Here is a 15211-nt window from a genome sequence, read left to right on the forward strand (position 1 = left end):
TATTTATTGATAATTTCTAGACACATTCGTTGCGTAAATTAAACAAAGGCCATCGTGTACTCCGCCGCATACACCGTGTTATTCCAGAGCATGATGGAGAAGTCCCTGACTCACTGCCAGTGACTGCCCACTTGTAGTGACCAATCAGTGACCCACCTACTGGTCACCCGTGTTGGTAATCAGTGGCCAGTAGGGTGTCGCTAGCGGCACACGGGTACAACCGCTCCAGGTCACTGACCAATTTCTGGTCGCTACTGGTCACCCAGCTCCTGGGGGAAAAAATGGTTTCATCTGTGCTGAACAATCAGCGACCCCCTCTTGGTCCCCCGTGAATAACCAGTGACCATTAGGGGCTCATTAGCTATCCACCGCTAGCTAGAGTTGTTACCTACTGGTCACCATTGGTCACCTAGCCCCTGATGACAAGGTGGCCCAACTGTAGTGACCAATCGGTGGTCTAGCCGTTGGTCCCCCGTGGGTAACCAGTGACCATTAGGGCTCACTAGCTAACCACGGGTAGCTAGAGTTGTTACCTACTGGTCACCATTGGTCACCTAGCCCCATGGGGCATAAGAGAGGGCTCCCACCGTTCGCTACTCGGCAAGCCATTTGGCTTAGCTCAACTGGGAAGCGCAGGCACTCGAGCCTTCAGAGACGACGAGTGGAGGAGGCTAGAACTGACCGATTGACCAATACTAGCAGACCACATGCACAAGCAGGCAGAACGAAACCAGAGGAAGACAGGGGGGAGGGGGGGAGGGGGGGAGGGGGGGGGGCGAAACTGACAAGGGAAGCTCCGCTCTCCAACACCAGGGTGAAACGACGGCGGTCGTTCCTCCGCAAAAGCCTAGGAGCGGTGAGTATGCATATTACTGGGTCGGGGTCTCGAACCAGTCTCCTTACAGAAGGCTAGCCGACTGGCCATGGGCGTGCGTGAGCGGGAGTAAGGGAGGTGGGGACGCTTTGGGAAACACTTGCGCCATAGGCACACAGAACTAGTTCACTGTACCGTAGGGAGGGTATCTCCGTGGGTGATGCTCGTCTGCAAGCCCATTCTGAGGGACTTCAACTTTATATTCCCACAAACACAAACTCTAATCCTTGCTCTTTCTGTTTTGTAGTACCATATTATATTTGTTTGATAGTACTTGCGGGTATAGGTCTGACTCGGACGAACCTACACAAGCGGCTACCGTGTAGACGGCGCCGGTATGGGATGCAGGCAAGACACAAAGGCAACCGACGCCAACCTCCAAGGGGGTTTATTCCCAAAAAACCCCTAGCGCTACCGTCTTCGTCGTCGACGGGTCCCGCGTTGCTTGAGCAGCCGATTCATTCGACTACGGCGCTACCGGTGGACGATGGTCGGTCCAGGCTGGAGGGAAAGTCGCCGGGTCGCTCCGCCGCCGCACACTGATGTCCCCGCTCGGAGCGGCCGACCGCAGCAGTCGAGCGCCGAAGCGAAGCCCCCCCACCTCCCAATCCCCACAGTATCTCTCGAGCTTCCCGCTCGCGGGAGCCTAAGACGGGAGCCGAAGCTGTAGCGCCGTCTCACGAGGCAGAAGCGAACCCCTCTATTGTTGCCATCCTATTGCGCAAGCAGCGCTGGCCGCGTACCGAGTCGGTATCACATGTTTTCACAATTCCCACATACTACACCTGACTCGGTATCGCGGGTTTTCACAATTCCTATACTACACCTATATTAATGTTCGTTGCAGGGCGCTGTTTACATGTTATTAGCGATGCTATTGTCACCACCGGAAAACACCACAATTAGTTCTATTCCGCACATATTACCGAGTGTGGAATACGAGAACCACCAGAATCGTACATTAACTTATTACAGACTACACCATCGCAGGCGCTGCAGATACCGAACATTTCTTGTTGCTTTCTTGAACAATGGTCGTACTTCTCTGTAAAAAACGAAACTCAATGTACCTTCTCAGAAAAGTAGCCGACGTTAGCATATGCTTGTAGTAAAAGCAATTCATGCCTCGCAAAAAAAAAAAAATCAGTACGGATTACAGCGCTAACATGTTTAGTTTTTCCTCCTCTTCACTTCCGTTCCGTCGTTCACCCCCTCTCTCTTCATCTCTCTGTCCCTCTCTCTCACACCATCCGTTCGTCCGTCGTCTATCTAATCTAATCTAATCTAATCTAATCTAATCTAATATAATCTAATCTAATCTCAATTTAAATCGAAACCTATTCCAATGCCATCTATTCTTTGCTTTTGGTGTTCATAGTAGGCCTTTTTATAATGTCCGCCACTGTTAGACAAAATAAAAGGCCGTGAAAGCAGGTTCTCGGACCTTGCGCCGTTTTCGGTTCAGTGCTACCGTAAGTACGTGTATTTGATTTTGCCTGAACCGCTTCGGATCCGCCGTGCCGCACTGGAAACGAGCGAGTCATTAAAACTGCAGTGGCGCGCGTGCGTGAGTGCGCCCCGTGTTAGCTCTCAAATTGTCCGGCGCACTGCGCGCGATAGGTTTCATTAGAAGAACGCGCTCCAGCCCAGACCGTTTCTGTGTCTTTCTCTTTTTTTATTGTTTCCCCGGGACCTCTGCTTAATTAATTCCACCATCCGCCGGAGGAGCCGTTCCGCGAACCAGACGCAGGATTAAACAAAACGCAGAGACTGCCGAAGAAACCGGCAGTAGCTCCTCGAGATAACGCACCAAGCGGATGGGGGCGAGGGCTGTACCGAAGTGCGCAGCCGGCCAGCCAAGGCGCCTAATAAAGCTCGCTCCAAGCGCACTGAACGAGCTTTTGCTAAGGCCTGGCTCTGTTTATACGGACAAGAAGGAACGCCAAGGAGTGCGCCGCCCGGTATAGTTGCTAATGGAGGCCTATACATATCCCGCCTTACAAAGCGCTGCCTACGCTTTGTCGTGGTCATTAGTGGAAATGCGATTCCGTTTTTACGCATCGCGCAGTCTGAGAAACTGTCCCGTTAGAGTTATTTGGTGAGAAGAATGGGAAGAATTAGCGCCATCGGCGTAGGCGGAAATACGTGCGGGCCAAGGCAAGCAGGTAAGAAAAACGAACGAGAAGAAGAAAAAAAAGTGCTAACAAAATCGAGAGGCTGCGCACACGGGAATCCAATACAGCTAACCTATCGAACCACTTGGTCGTTCGTTGGTCTAGCCCTAGATGACAGTGCGCAACAATTCAACCGTATAAAAAACTACGTTTATTTGAAGGTTTAGCATCGTCGCGCACCCGCCATAGCGCGGCGTTGGTTGGTTGATCACGAGATTGCACCTGCACTTCCCTACAGGGGAGGTATTACTCCTGCTACAGTTGAAATAATAATAAAAAAACACCCGTGTGTCAAAATCCCTGTGCACGTTAATTAACAACTGCCACTTGGTCTAAATTATTCTGTAGACATTCCCTGAAGGCGCACCTCGGAGACCAAGCGCAGTTTCGCTTCGTGACGGCGTATGTGGGGTAACAAGGGTTATTGGCCAAGCCTCTCAGCCATTGTAAGAGAGAGAGAGAGAGAGAGAGAGAGAGAGAGAGAGAGAGAGAGAGAGAGAGAGAGAGAGAGAGAGGCCTCGGTCTAGGTACCCTTAGTCCTTGGCTGCAGCCCTGTCACGGGTGACCAGAAACAGAAAGATCTGGTCAGCGTGATGGGAGCTGGTAAGCAGGCCTTCCCATTGCTGGGGAGTAGAGTTGGGATTGCGGGTGAGCGATGAAGTGTGTGTTGACAATCCCACACCACGTGGTAAGTAGTACAAGCGAGGGGCGGAAGTGACAGTTGAGAGGGGGTACTGGGTAGCAGCGATGGAATGGAGGATGAGTGCGTTGTAGTAGGTGTTTGTAAAGTAAGAGGAACAAGAAAACGACCGAATGGAAAAAGGACCATGACGATGTAGTCAGAGGATCACAGTCACACCACCCAACAGGTTTCTCCTGTCGATGCTGTCCCTACTGCGATGATCTCTGATGCGTCTACCTTACCGGCAGGTCTGAAATGCGGTCACCCACTAAGCGCCTCAGAAAAAGATGCTGAGTAACATACGAATGCTGCGCTGTGAGCAAAGAGTCAGTCGCTCGCTGCAGTCAAAACCACTTTCAGCCGACACCACCGCAACCGGCACGACGCGAAAATTACACGCTAGACACATATTCCTGTTATGAGAAAATTGTCGAAAAAACTGTGGTCGATTCCTCTGTCATAGGAAACGGTAAAACACGAAAGTGAAACGTGCAACGAAATCTGCAGCTGAGCATGATTTGAGGGTCAGCGGCTGTCTTGTGGGTGGGCTTGGCGAGCGTCGTCCTGCTGGTGGGTCGATTCGGCAAAAGGTGTACTGGCGTCATTTCTGTGATGGGTATGACGTCAGTGAAATCTTGGAGTATCCTGGCATAAAACAATTTCGTGTTGAAATATAACACCCGAAAACAAGCAATTCTAAGTATAACGTACTCTTTAGTACTAAAGGTTGCTTCCCTGCAAGAAGACCCTGTGTGCAAGGGTGCACCTTTTACAGGCCGCTTGGTTCGTTGTGCTGGCGTTTTTTTCGTGGTGGATATGACGTCAATCAAATCTCTCTGTATCCAGGAATGAAACATTTTAGTGTTAACAGAGGATGGCATAAGAACGACAGGCCTACCATTACGCACAGTGGATCGCATAGCTTGAAACCAAGTGTAAAACTTCCGCCTTCCTACTCGTAAGGAAACTGAAGCGTCTCTATTTTTTTATAAGTATCCCGCATACGAGGGCACCATTGTTCAATCTCTGAGGAGTAATTAGTAATCGGTAGCAGCGAGATTGGGGTTTTCCGAGCTCGGTTCGCCACGTACGAAAGCCGCCCTGAGGTGCTCCTTTCGGAAACGACTCCTTAGAGAGTTTCCGCGATTAATTAAACGCGTAGCTCCCATTCAAATGGCGCGCCCTCTTCGGCCGTCATAGTAGGCCCATTTGTATCCGGACTGAAATGAAAGCTGTTGAGTCCAAAAGTTGGAGCGACCGAGACACGGCACGGAATGATCTCTCGCCGCATTGCCGGTGTGTACGAAGTCTTAGGGCTTACAAATGGCACCCGAAACTGGCGATTATTAAGATGCTTCTCAACATTGATAAAAAGAGCTGTCATGTCCAGAATAAAGGGGATGCGTTGCGAACTTTGGAATTGTACTGCAAAGTGTCGTATGACGAGCGGAATTGCATTCTAGGTAGCAGAAGACATTTTCATTGAGGGTGGAAGCTTCTTGAAGAGAGGGGTTTACTTTGTGTGAGGAGAATCGACTCACGATTGGGAATCTCAGACGTGTACTGTGACCCCTTTCAACTGTCTAAACTAAGTTTTGTTTGGGGTTATGTTTTCTTATCGGAATAATTAGGGCTTTATTATCATCTCCTGGCATTATTCTTTTGGGTGACTTTTCTTTTTTACAGAGCGAGTAGGCTATGAAACGACGAGGTATTGCATACGCGATTTCTAACTGTCACAAAAATAAAGTTTAATGTTAAATGAACCTTTATATAGATTTCGTGGGAAACATTCTTTAAACGCTGTTTAGAAAGCTTCACTCGAAAAAATTACTTACGAGATAAGTATACTCAAGCCTTTACTTTGTTGCGTTACTTTGTTGCGTTACTAATACCAGAGTCCTTCAAGGCTTTTCGAAAAGCATTGAAGGACTCTGCTAATACTTTGTTGCGTTACTAATCATCATGATCGTTTCTTCGAATGAAAGACACCGGTGATAAATGGGCGATGCAAGCAGCTCTCACTTTAATGTGGCAAGCCACGTGGGTTATCGGGGTGAGCAAGTATTGGTCACCAGGTTCTCGCTATTGCTTCGTTTGCTCCTGCCAGCGAGACGGAAAGAACAGCCATACCGGCTGTCGACTGCCAGTAGGAGAAATTGATTGATCGATTTATTTATTTATTTTTTTATTTTTTTTATTTATTTATTTATTTATTTATTTATTTATTTATTTATTTATTTATTTATTTATTTATTTATTTATTTATTTATTTATTTATTTATTTATTTATTTATTTATTTATTTATTTATTTATTTATTTATTTATTTTTGGTGGGAGCGAGAGAAAGAGGTGGCGTACTATGGGACGACCAACAAACTGTGAACATCCGTCCGCGGGCACTTCTCATTGCTGTTTTATGCACACTCTTCGTCAAAATTTTCTATGCCATGCCAAAGGTTCCCGGGCCATGGAGATTTTAAAGCAAAAGCATAACGCTTAACTTGATCAAATATATTTTATTCAAGTAAGAAACAAAGGTGTTTTTCCCAAGCTTTCCGGCATACAAAGTTTCAGCCTCTCTGGGGAGACAACCTTTTCCTTTGAACACTTTTTGTGGCCTATGCCCTTATTGGATGGCCTAGAAAATTTTGATAAAGTCGGTACCGGTATCGGTATCGGCATCGGTATCGGCTCGTTGCTATTTCTCTTGTGTCCTTCGGAGGCCAGAGCTGTACTTGAGGTGGCCGCGTAGAATCGCCGTGCAGCGGCAACGTGCACGCGTGCTTCCGTTGCGAAAAACGTCATCAAATAGAGATCGGAGAGGCGCTTCATCCATTCTTTCCTGCTTTCGCGCGCACGCATTTTCTCGGCGCCGGAACAATGGGGGACGAGGAGGAGGGAGTTACAACAGCCCATGAGCCGTCTAGCCGCGGCTAAATCAATCGCCCTTTTCTTCGCAGCTCGCGCGAGTTAATTAGCGATGATTTGTAGAAATTCGGGGCCTTCGGGGCTCCTTTCATTAACACGCGAGAACAAGAGAGCCGCAGCCGCGGCTTTCACGGCATCGTCACCGTCGTCGTCGTCGTCGTCGTCGTTCGGACTATATTACGTCTTAGTACGTCTAGTTCCGTGCAGTTTACGAAACTTTTGCTTGCATGTACAGTAAGGTTAGGAACAGGGGTTCTTGTGAACTCGGCATATTTCCACACCTTAACGTTGCGTTTACCCCGGTTACGGGAAGCTCTTATGTCTACAAGAGGCTCTCAGTCACCGTATACATTGCAGCCCAAGGACTCGCCTGTTCTTAAGGAGCCGCATTGCTGAAGCTCTTTGAGCGAGCGACTTTTGTTAGAACCTCGGAAAAGGGTGTAGCATGCGCAGCGCTGCACCGAATTATTGCTGCTGAGCATGTAGCGCATTTGTTCCGCGGTCGGACCGGCGCCGATGGAGACATTGGGGCACACAAATCGACGACGCGTGCGCGGCTTTAATTAGAGTCATTAGGTCCGCTCGATTGGCGCGCGCTGCGCGCGGGAATGGTTTCGAATTGGCGCGGGCCTGGCGCGACGCATAATGCGTTTGGGAAGCGCGCGCTTGGGCCAATGCGCTGCAGCCCGGCCCGGAGGCCTAGCAAATAGATTGCTAATAACTGGCCGTGAGCGAGAGCGCCGCGAAGAATTTGCGTCGCCCGGGCATGGCCAGTCTGCGAACATTGTGCGGACGAGCTTGCAAATGTGGTTGCCCCCGCTCGCGCTTCGAATCTCCAGGCCAGTTGTAATTCGTTCCCGTTTTCCTGAGTGTACCTGGCCTCTCCTTCGAGCCATCGTGAAGTTCTAAACTGATGATTAAGCGTGAACGGGCGCGTGTCAGTGTACACTCTGGGCGAATAGGCCTTGATAAGTGTTCATGTAGGGAGTCGTTTCATGAGCTTGAACGGAGTCGTTGCATGACTCTTTTACGCGACCTTTTCTGGACCGCAAAGACGTAACGTTGCGTTAAGACACTGTCTTTCATACCTTTCGTAACCTAGCTTCATGAATGTGGTTAAGATAGCATTAATTGGTTCGACGTGCTCAAGTGGCACTGTTGAAGCGATTCCTGCCTCGTTTTCGAGTCCCTTTGGACGATGGGAGAACGTATGCGTTCAGTCTGCACGTGTACTGCAGTGAAGGATCAAAGCTTATACTGCGCCCTAATATACTGTGCTGACTTATACTGTGGCAAAAATTAAACCGTACAATGTTTCGCTGTAAGGTGCATCTAACGATATTTTCCGCAGTCAACGAATTGCTTGGTGTCCTATCTATTGCTCCAGAAATATAGCAGAAGACATGTAGCCTTATGGTCGGACCATTACTTCGTTCTGTGAGCTTTTCGAATCATAACTTTACGGGCTATACTCCGAAGCCTGTTCGATTTATCCTGGCCGACTATCATACAAAAAAAAAAAAAAAAACTTACCTAACGCTCTTGTATGTTTTTCTAGTTTCTTGGGGGCTTTTAGAGATGTTTTCTGGCCCTTCTCCGCGAAGTTTTTTTTAATGCAATCGGAAGTGCGCAAGATTTCTGGCAGGGATACCAGGGAGACATATTAGGAGGAGACTGGACACTTGCTCAGTTTTTTACGAGTTTTACTTCGACAGAAAAGTTCGTGCTTGCGTACGCTGCTGTCACTGCGTTTTCGCAAAAGGCGCACCAAAATGACAACCAGCGTGTGTCGCACCGTTGTAAACGCTTACCAGCTAAAATTACTTCCGTGCGAAATGACTGATTGTTCGCTTACGCATCGTTAGGCTAACGCATCTCGATACCGAACCACTCACACTGAGCGGTTATGCAGCTTGGACGGTTATAACCTGAGACTTGGGCTCCCTTCTCCTCTGTCTCCCCGGTATTTGTTGATGTTGGGCACTTTATGCATCCTCAGAGTCACGAGCCAAGTGGCCCAACAAGCTATTTTGTTCAATTGTCTTTGTGCAGTACACAAGTTACTCTTACGGTACTAAATGTGCGTAGGGAATTAATAAGTGAGACTGCTGCAGTTTTATTTTATATCATTTCCAGAGGGAAAGCCCCGCTATGTCATGCTTTACAAGGTCATTCATTGCATCGCAACGACCTTGACCCGCCGGAGCGCAAGTGTGGCAGGGGTGCTGTCACGTCACGTGATCCGCTGTGGAGACGCGCCGCAGCAGCGCTCGCTAGGAGCCTCGCCGCTACGGTACCATGGGATTAGGCAAGGGTCTAACACCTGCTACGCGGCCGCTTGGTCGCCCAGTCTCGTCATGGATGCCGCGATGGTTGCGCCGTCTGTAGATGTGCTTCAACGCACGTGACAGGTTGAATCCAATCATCCAGGAGGTATAGCTGGACGGCAGGCAAATATACCGTTTCGCTCGTAGTAACTAGGTTTACGAGTACTAAACCTGAGCCACGGTTTGCTTGGCGCGCCTGAAAACTTGGCGCGCTCTTACGACGCAGGCTTTCCAGCGATGAGAGCGACGAAAGCGAAGGCACGGCGTCCACCTTCGGCCACGCGGAGGTGGTGCGGGGCAGTTCTTCCAACGAGTTCTCCGAGACCGACCGCTCCTCGCAAGGTGCGTAGTGAGCTCGGCAATAGAGGAAGTTCTAACTCGTCTTTAAGCAATGCCCTGTCTCGGAATGCTGCTTTAGCTATATCAAATAAGGCGGAATGTAAGGGTTAGCTAACACTTATTGAAGGGCCGACAGCTGCCACAACTTTGAGCTGTGGCACAGAGTGCCTCCTGGTGACTGTATACAGTCAGTCTAACTTGTTTTGACAACAGCTCATTCAGATGCGGCTTAAAGTTCTCGCGGCAAGGTCATAGATTTGTGAACACCGTGTAGATCCCAGAAAAATTTGTTGCGGAACTGGTACATCTTTGCTGTGCGATGACGGTGCTATGGAATGACGAAAGTCTGGTAATTTTTTGTCGCAATTTGAAAACGATGTTTGTTTGTTTGTTTGTTTGTTTGTTTGTTTGTTTGTTTGTTTGTTTGTTTGTTTGTTTGTTTGTTTGTTTGTTTGTTTGTTTGTTTGTTTGTTTGTTTGTTTACGCCGTCTGGTGGAGAGCGTGTAGGGAGGATGGGGAAAGTGGGACCGTGGTGGAGTCCGTTTGGGTTGGGGTAGCAAACGAAGGTGAACAATACACGCACTGTCTCCTCCGACCCGTAGGCGTTCGACAAGGGAAGTAAAACCATTATCCGTGCTACCGAAGGAAGAAAATAAGCTTTATTTTTCAAAGCACCCTTTGTCCACGGCACCTTCTTGGGAAGCTGTGGCCGAGACCTCAGTGGTCTCAGACGAAGAACTCTAGTGCTTTCTGGACATGTTCGTGGAATTCCATAGCAACCCGAAGGCTGGCGGAAATTCTCATGGTCACATCATACAGACTCGTGGTCATATCATACACACTATCACGCGGAGTATTCCTTGCGTGGTATTGCCAATCGATACCTCGCACCGCCTGAATAGCTGTCAATAGTATCTTTTATAAGGCATTCACAAGGCTACGCAGACGGCTGACGTCTTCGCTTGATATCGGTTATTATTAAGTCATGAAGAATTGAATTTATCTTCCCCAAAGTGTTCGTGACTCAGCACTGCTCAGGACGTGACAGTCAGCTCTGTGTATTTTCGGTCATCGCTAGGCGACGTCCTTCCTACTTAGTGGCTTTCCTACCCACAATGACGAGCGCTCCAGTTCGGGGCGTTTCCTTTGTCAGAGTCAAGAGAACGCCTCCGAGCAGTTTTGTTTCGTTGCTTTCGCATTATGCCTATATGAGCGGCCACCCTTTGACCCGAGGCGATATGTCGGATGGGCCCTGATTGCCGGCCGAGCCTTTCACGATTGTGACTTCCCTTTATGCCCGTTCGCGGCGCACTCGGAAGTTTGAGAGAAGAGGAGGATTGAAACGAACAAAGGGCTCGTCTTTCGCGTGCAGCCGGCGACGAAAGTCATTCACAATTCAAACGGCTTCCGCGAAAGCACCGGCTTTTGTGCGTGCCGTCTTGACTTTGATCGGTCGCGCACTTTTGAGGAGAAAAAGAAGTCACCACTCCAATCGAATGTCTTTAGGTCTGTCTCCAAAGATGGCTGGAGGGGACAAAGACTCGTACGCTACGCTACTTTTGCGCACTTAGGTCTGTCTTAGAAGAATAAAAAAAAATATGACACGAGCTTTTGGTCGCTGGCCGCTTTGCATTCAAATTTCGGTGCTGTTAGAAAAGAATGGATGGGCGAATTCAGAAGAAAGTGATGAATGCTTTACGCCCATCGGGACGCTTATGCCTCCGTTTTACGACCAAAAATTGTTGACCCTGCTATGCCACACTTTCCGCTGGGCCCTCGGACGCATTTATATGCCAGTAAGTAGTGTTCTTTGTGAAAAAAGGAAAAAAATACAAGAAGTTTTTTTTCTACTTCCCTGCCCGACCCGGACTATTTGGTTTTCCGAAGAGTAAGAAGCTAGACACTCCCCTAGGGGACAAAAAAAGATAAAGAACGTTTGGGGGACGCTCAGGCTTCACCTTAAAATGGAGGAAGCTATAGCACCATCGGGCCCCGTTCTCATCCCATGAAAACTTTCCGAGCGCTGAAAACTTTCCGCTCCTGCTTACACGCCATCTGCTTAAGCAGCGCCTTACTATTCTTGCGGTTTCAGAAGGCGCCGCAAAGTTCAATAATGGTCAACGCCACCGACGACGCCGGCTTTTGTGCGACACGGGGTCCTTTACGCTAGGCGCTAAACCTGGTGTGACGCTCGACATTTCCTTAACCCGAAGTTCAGCAGCAGTCAACAAGCACACGCACTGCCGCCATGTCACGGATAACATAGTCTTGAAACCCGTGACCGGCCACTACGATGCGCCTTGTAGGCTGTGCGTAAATTTGACCCGAAACAGTACTTCGTACAAGACAAGGGGATATTGAGACTGTCTTCAACCCGGCATCAAGGAAACGGAAACGATGTTTTTCTGCGCTCGCATCATGTTTTGCGGCAACACCTGTTTCCGATTCAAACACACATGAGGCTCTCCCGCGGCCGAGAAGACAACGGGAAGGTAGGTTTTGTGACTGCGACCTTCATGAGGACGGCGGGATAGTTGGCTGGCATGTTGCACAGTCGCGCCGGTCAGCTCCTTCCCGATGTCTTTGCATCTCTTCGCCATGAAAACGAAAGAAAGCGGTGCGTGTGAACCGCCTCCGAAACACAATGATCGCGTTCGTTCATATGCCCTATCTGCCTATATGCCGTACGCATATATGCCCTATATGCATATAGATACCTGTATGCCCCATATGGCCTCTACACAGTATTGAACCGCTGTTGGCAGCTAAAAATTTATCAACCATGTTAGAAATGCGTTGAGTCGCAGTTTGAAAACGACGTTTATTTTTGCCTTAGATGCATTATGCCGGACGTTGTGGTTCTCCGGACACGTCGGTTTCTACGCTTCGTAGCGCCCCAAGTACTTTCGGTGCGCGCGAGTGGTGTGGGGCCACAGGTTGATTTCAACAATCAAGACATGTTTTACATGCGCTTAAAGCTCTACACGCACACATTTTTTTTTTCTTTTTTGGGTTTAACCTGTTCGGGAAAACAGCCGTCGTGATTAAATTGAACCCACGAAGCTTGTGCTCAGTAGCGCAACGACTTGGCTCTGAAACAACGTGGCAGGCGAGGAAACCAACTACCGAGTCTGGTACACATGCAGTACAGACTCCTTGTGTTGGAAGCCAGATAAATTAACAATCACTGACGGTGAGCTACACCACACGTGATCGAGTCAAGAAGCTCTTTTACACATGCAGTACAGACTCCTTGTGTTGGAAGCCAGATAAATTAACAATCACTGACGGTGAGCTACACCACACGTGATCGAGTCAAGAAGCTCTTTTACACATGCAGTACAGACTCCTTGTGTTGGAAGCCAGATAAATTAACAATCACTGACGGTGAGCTACACCACACGTGATCGAGTCAAGAAGCTCTTTTACACATGCAGTACAGACTCCTTGTGTTGGAAGCCAGATAAATTAACAATCACTGACGGTGAGCTACACCACACGTGATCGAGTCAAGAAGCTCTTTTACACATGCAGTACAGACTCCTTGTGTTGGAAGCCAGATAAATTAACAATCACTGACGGTGAGCTACACCACACGTGATCGAGTCAAGAAGCTCTTTTACACATGCAGTACAGACTCCTTGTGTTGGAAGCCAGATAAATTAACAATCACTGACGGTGAGCTACACCACACGTGATCGAGTCAAGAAGCTCTTTTACACATGCAGTACAGACTCCTTGTGTTGGAAGCCAGATAAATTAACAATCACTGACGGTGAGCTACACCACACGTGATCGAGTCAAGAAGCTCTTTTACACATGCAGTACAGACTCCTTGTGTTGGAAGCCAGATAAATTAACAATCACTGACGGTGAGCTACACCACACGTGATCGAGTCAAGAAGCTCTTTTACACATGCAGTACAGACTCCTTGTGTTGGAAGCCAGATAAATTAACAATCACTGACGGTGAGCTACACCACACGTGATCGAGTCAAGAAGCTCTTTTACACATGCAGTACAGACTCCTTGTGTTGGAAGCCAGATAAATTAACAATCACTGACGGTGAGCTACACCACACGTGATCGAGTCAAGAAGCTCTTTTACACATGCAGTACAGACTCCTTGTGTTGGAAGCCAGATAAATTAACAATCACTGACGGTGAGCTACACCACACGTGATCGAGTCAAGAAGCTCTTTTACACATGCAGTACAGACTCCTTGTGTTGGAAGCCAGATAAATTAACAATCACTGACGGTGAGCTACACCACACGTGATCGAGTCAAGAAGCTCTTTTACACATGCAGTACAGACTCCTTGTGTTGGAAGCCAGATAAATTAACAATCACTGACGGTGAGCTACACCACACGTGATCGAGTCAAGAAGCTCTTTTACACATGCAGTACAGACTCCTTGTGTTGGAAGCCAGATAAATTAACAATCACTGACGGTGAGCTACACCACACGTGATCGAGTCAAGAAGCTCTTTTACACATGCAGTACAGACTCCTTGTGTTGGAAGCCAGATAAATTAACAATCACTGACGGTGAGCTACACCACACGTGATCGAGTCAAGAAGCTCTTTTACACATGCAGTACAGACTCCTTGTGTTGGAAGCCAGATAAATTAACAATCACTGACGGTGAGCTACACCACACGTGATCGAGTCAAGAAGCTCTTTTACACATGCAGTACAGACTCCTTGTGTTGGAAGCCAGATAAATTAACAATCACTGACGGTGAGCTACACCACACGTGATCGAGTCAAGAAGCTCTTTTTATTCTTCGAGAAATTTTCAAGGTATTTCTCCTCCTCCTGTCTTCCACGGACGGTTTTTTTTTTCTACTTCTCAGCGATCGAACGCGGGCCCTTCCAGCTTCTGGCGCGCTTTTTCGGTGGCACCAAACCAACGAGCCGGGACGTGTTGTAAAAGGGCGAAATTTTACCTAAAGTTCCGACCGACGTATCTTCTTCATTTTTGTATTTCATTGACACGGCACTTCTTCGTGAGGTAGCGACGGCGCGCAAAACTTTCCTGCACTCTCCGAGGTAGTACTGGCGGTGCTTTGCCTCGAAGCGCCGTGCCTCGAGTGCTTTCTTGCTAGTGGGGCATTCCTCGGGGCGTTGCTTTCGGAGTTTTTTTGTCGCCCACGTTTCGTGGCGTCCTTCTTGGCGCCCGGAAACCACTTCGCACGGCTCTCTTCCCTCGCGAACTAAAGCATTCTGGGAACGAACAATGCTCGGGCGAGTGCCGTTCGATCAAAAGCTGGCTAAAACTTCGGAGCGTTCTCTTCGGCGAGGCGCTCTCAACGGCCGCCACATTCTTGGGCTCCGCGACCTGCGTCTTGGAGCGCGCTGCTCCATCCTCGCGGCCGCCTTGTAGGAGGCGTTAGAGCTCTTGATGTCGTCCCCGCGCTACTTTCTCTTTCCGATCTCCAATTCCGTTTGCCGCGCGTAATTTTCTTTAAATTTCTGTAGCTTTGAAAAATGCGGGAGAGCTATCTTCTGCGCAAGTTTGGTTTCCCTTAGCTTCGGAGGATTTCAGACTCTTGGTAGGGTTCGGATAAAAAATAAAACCATTCGTATTTTCTTGCACTTTTTTGTCATTTAAGTTGGGAAAGAGCAGTTGATACAACGTAAAAGAATGTTCTCGAATTCTTGGTGACGAAATGCTCTCGCAAGAATATTATTAAAGAACGTAGATACCATATACTTTGTCCAATGAAGAAAGGAAGTCCTCTTAAATTTCCGGAAACGTCAGTAAACTTTTATTTTTTAATTTTTTTCTCGTGTGTCTCTGTCTCTACTTACCTTATGTATATATATAAATACGTATATGCGACATGTTTGACGCCCAGAAGAGGCGGTTTCAGCTG

General features: G+C 48.3%; 1 protein-coding gene across 1 annotated transcript in view; it reads left to right on the forward strand.

Moving 5' to 3' along the window:
* Window positions 1-15211, forward strand: part of LOC144178740 (cell adhesion molecule Dscam1-like) — a 306042-nt gene that overhangs the window by 272781 nt on the left and 18050 nt on the right. Inside the window, exon 42 of the mRNA XM_077706821.1 lies at window positions 9216-9331. Coding sequence (XP_077562947.1) covers window positions 9216-9331 — 116 coding nt within the window. The remainder of the gene's footprint in view (window positions 1-9215; window positions 9332-15211) is intronic.

Source organism: Haemaphysalis longicornis, unplaced genomic scaffold (genome assembly GCF_048455015.1).
Source record: "Haemaphysalis longicornis isolate Haplotype H1 unplaced genomic scaffold, Haemaphysalis longicornis Haplotype H1 scaffold_4, whole genome shotgun sequence".
Lineage (NCBI taxonomy): Eukaryota > Metazoa > Arthropoda > Arachnida > Ixodida > Ixodidae > Haemaphysalis > Haemaphysalis longicornis.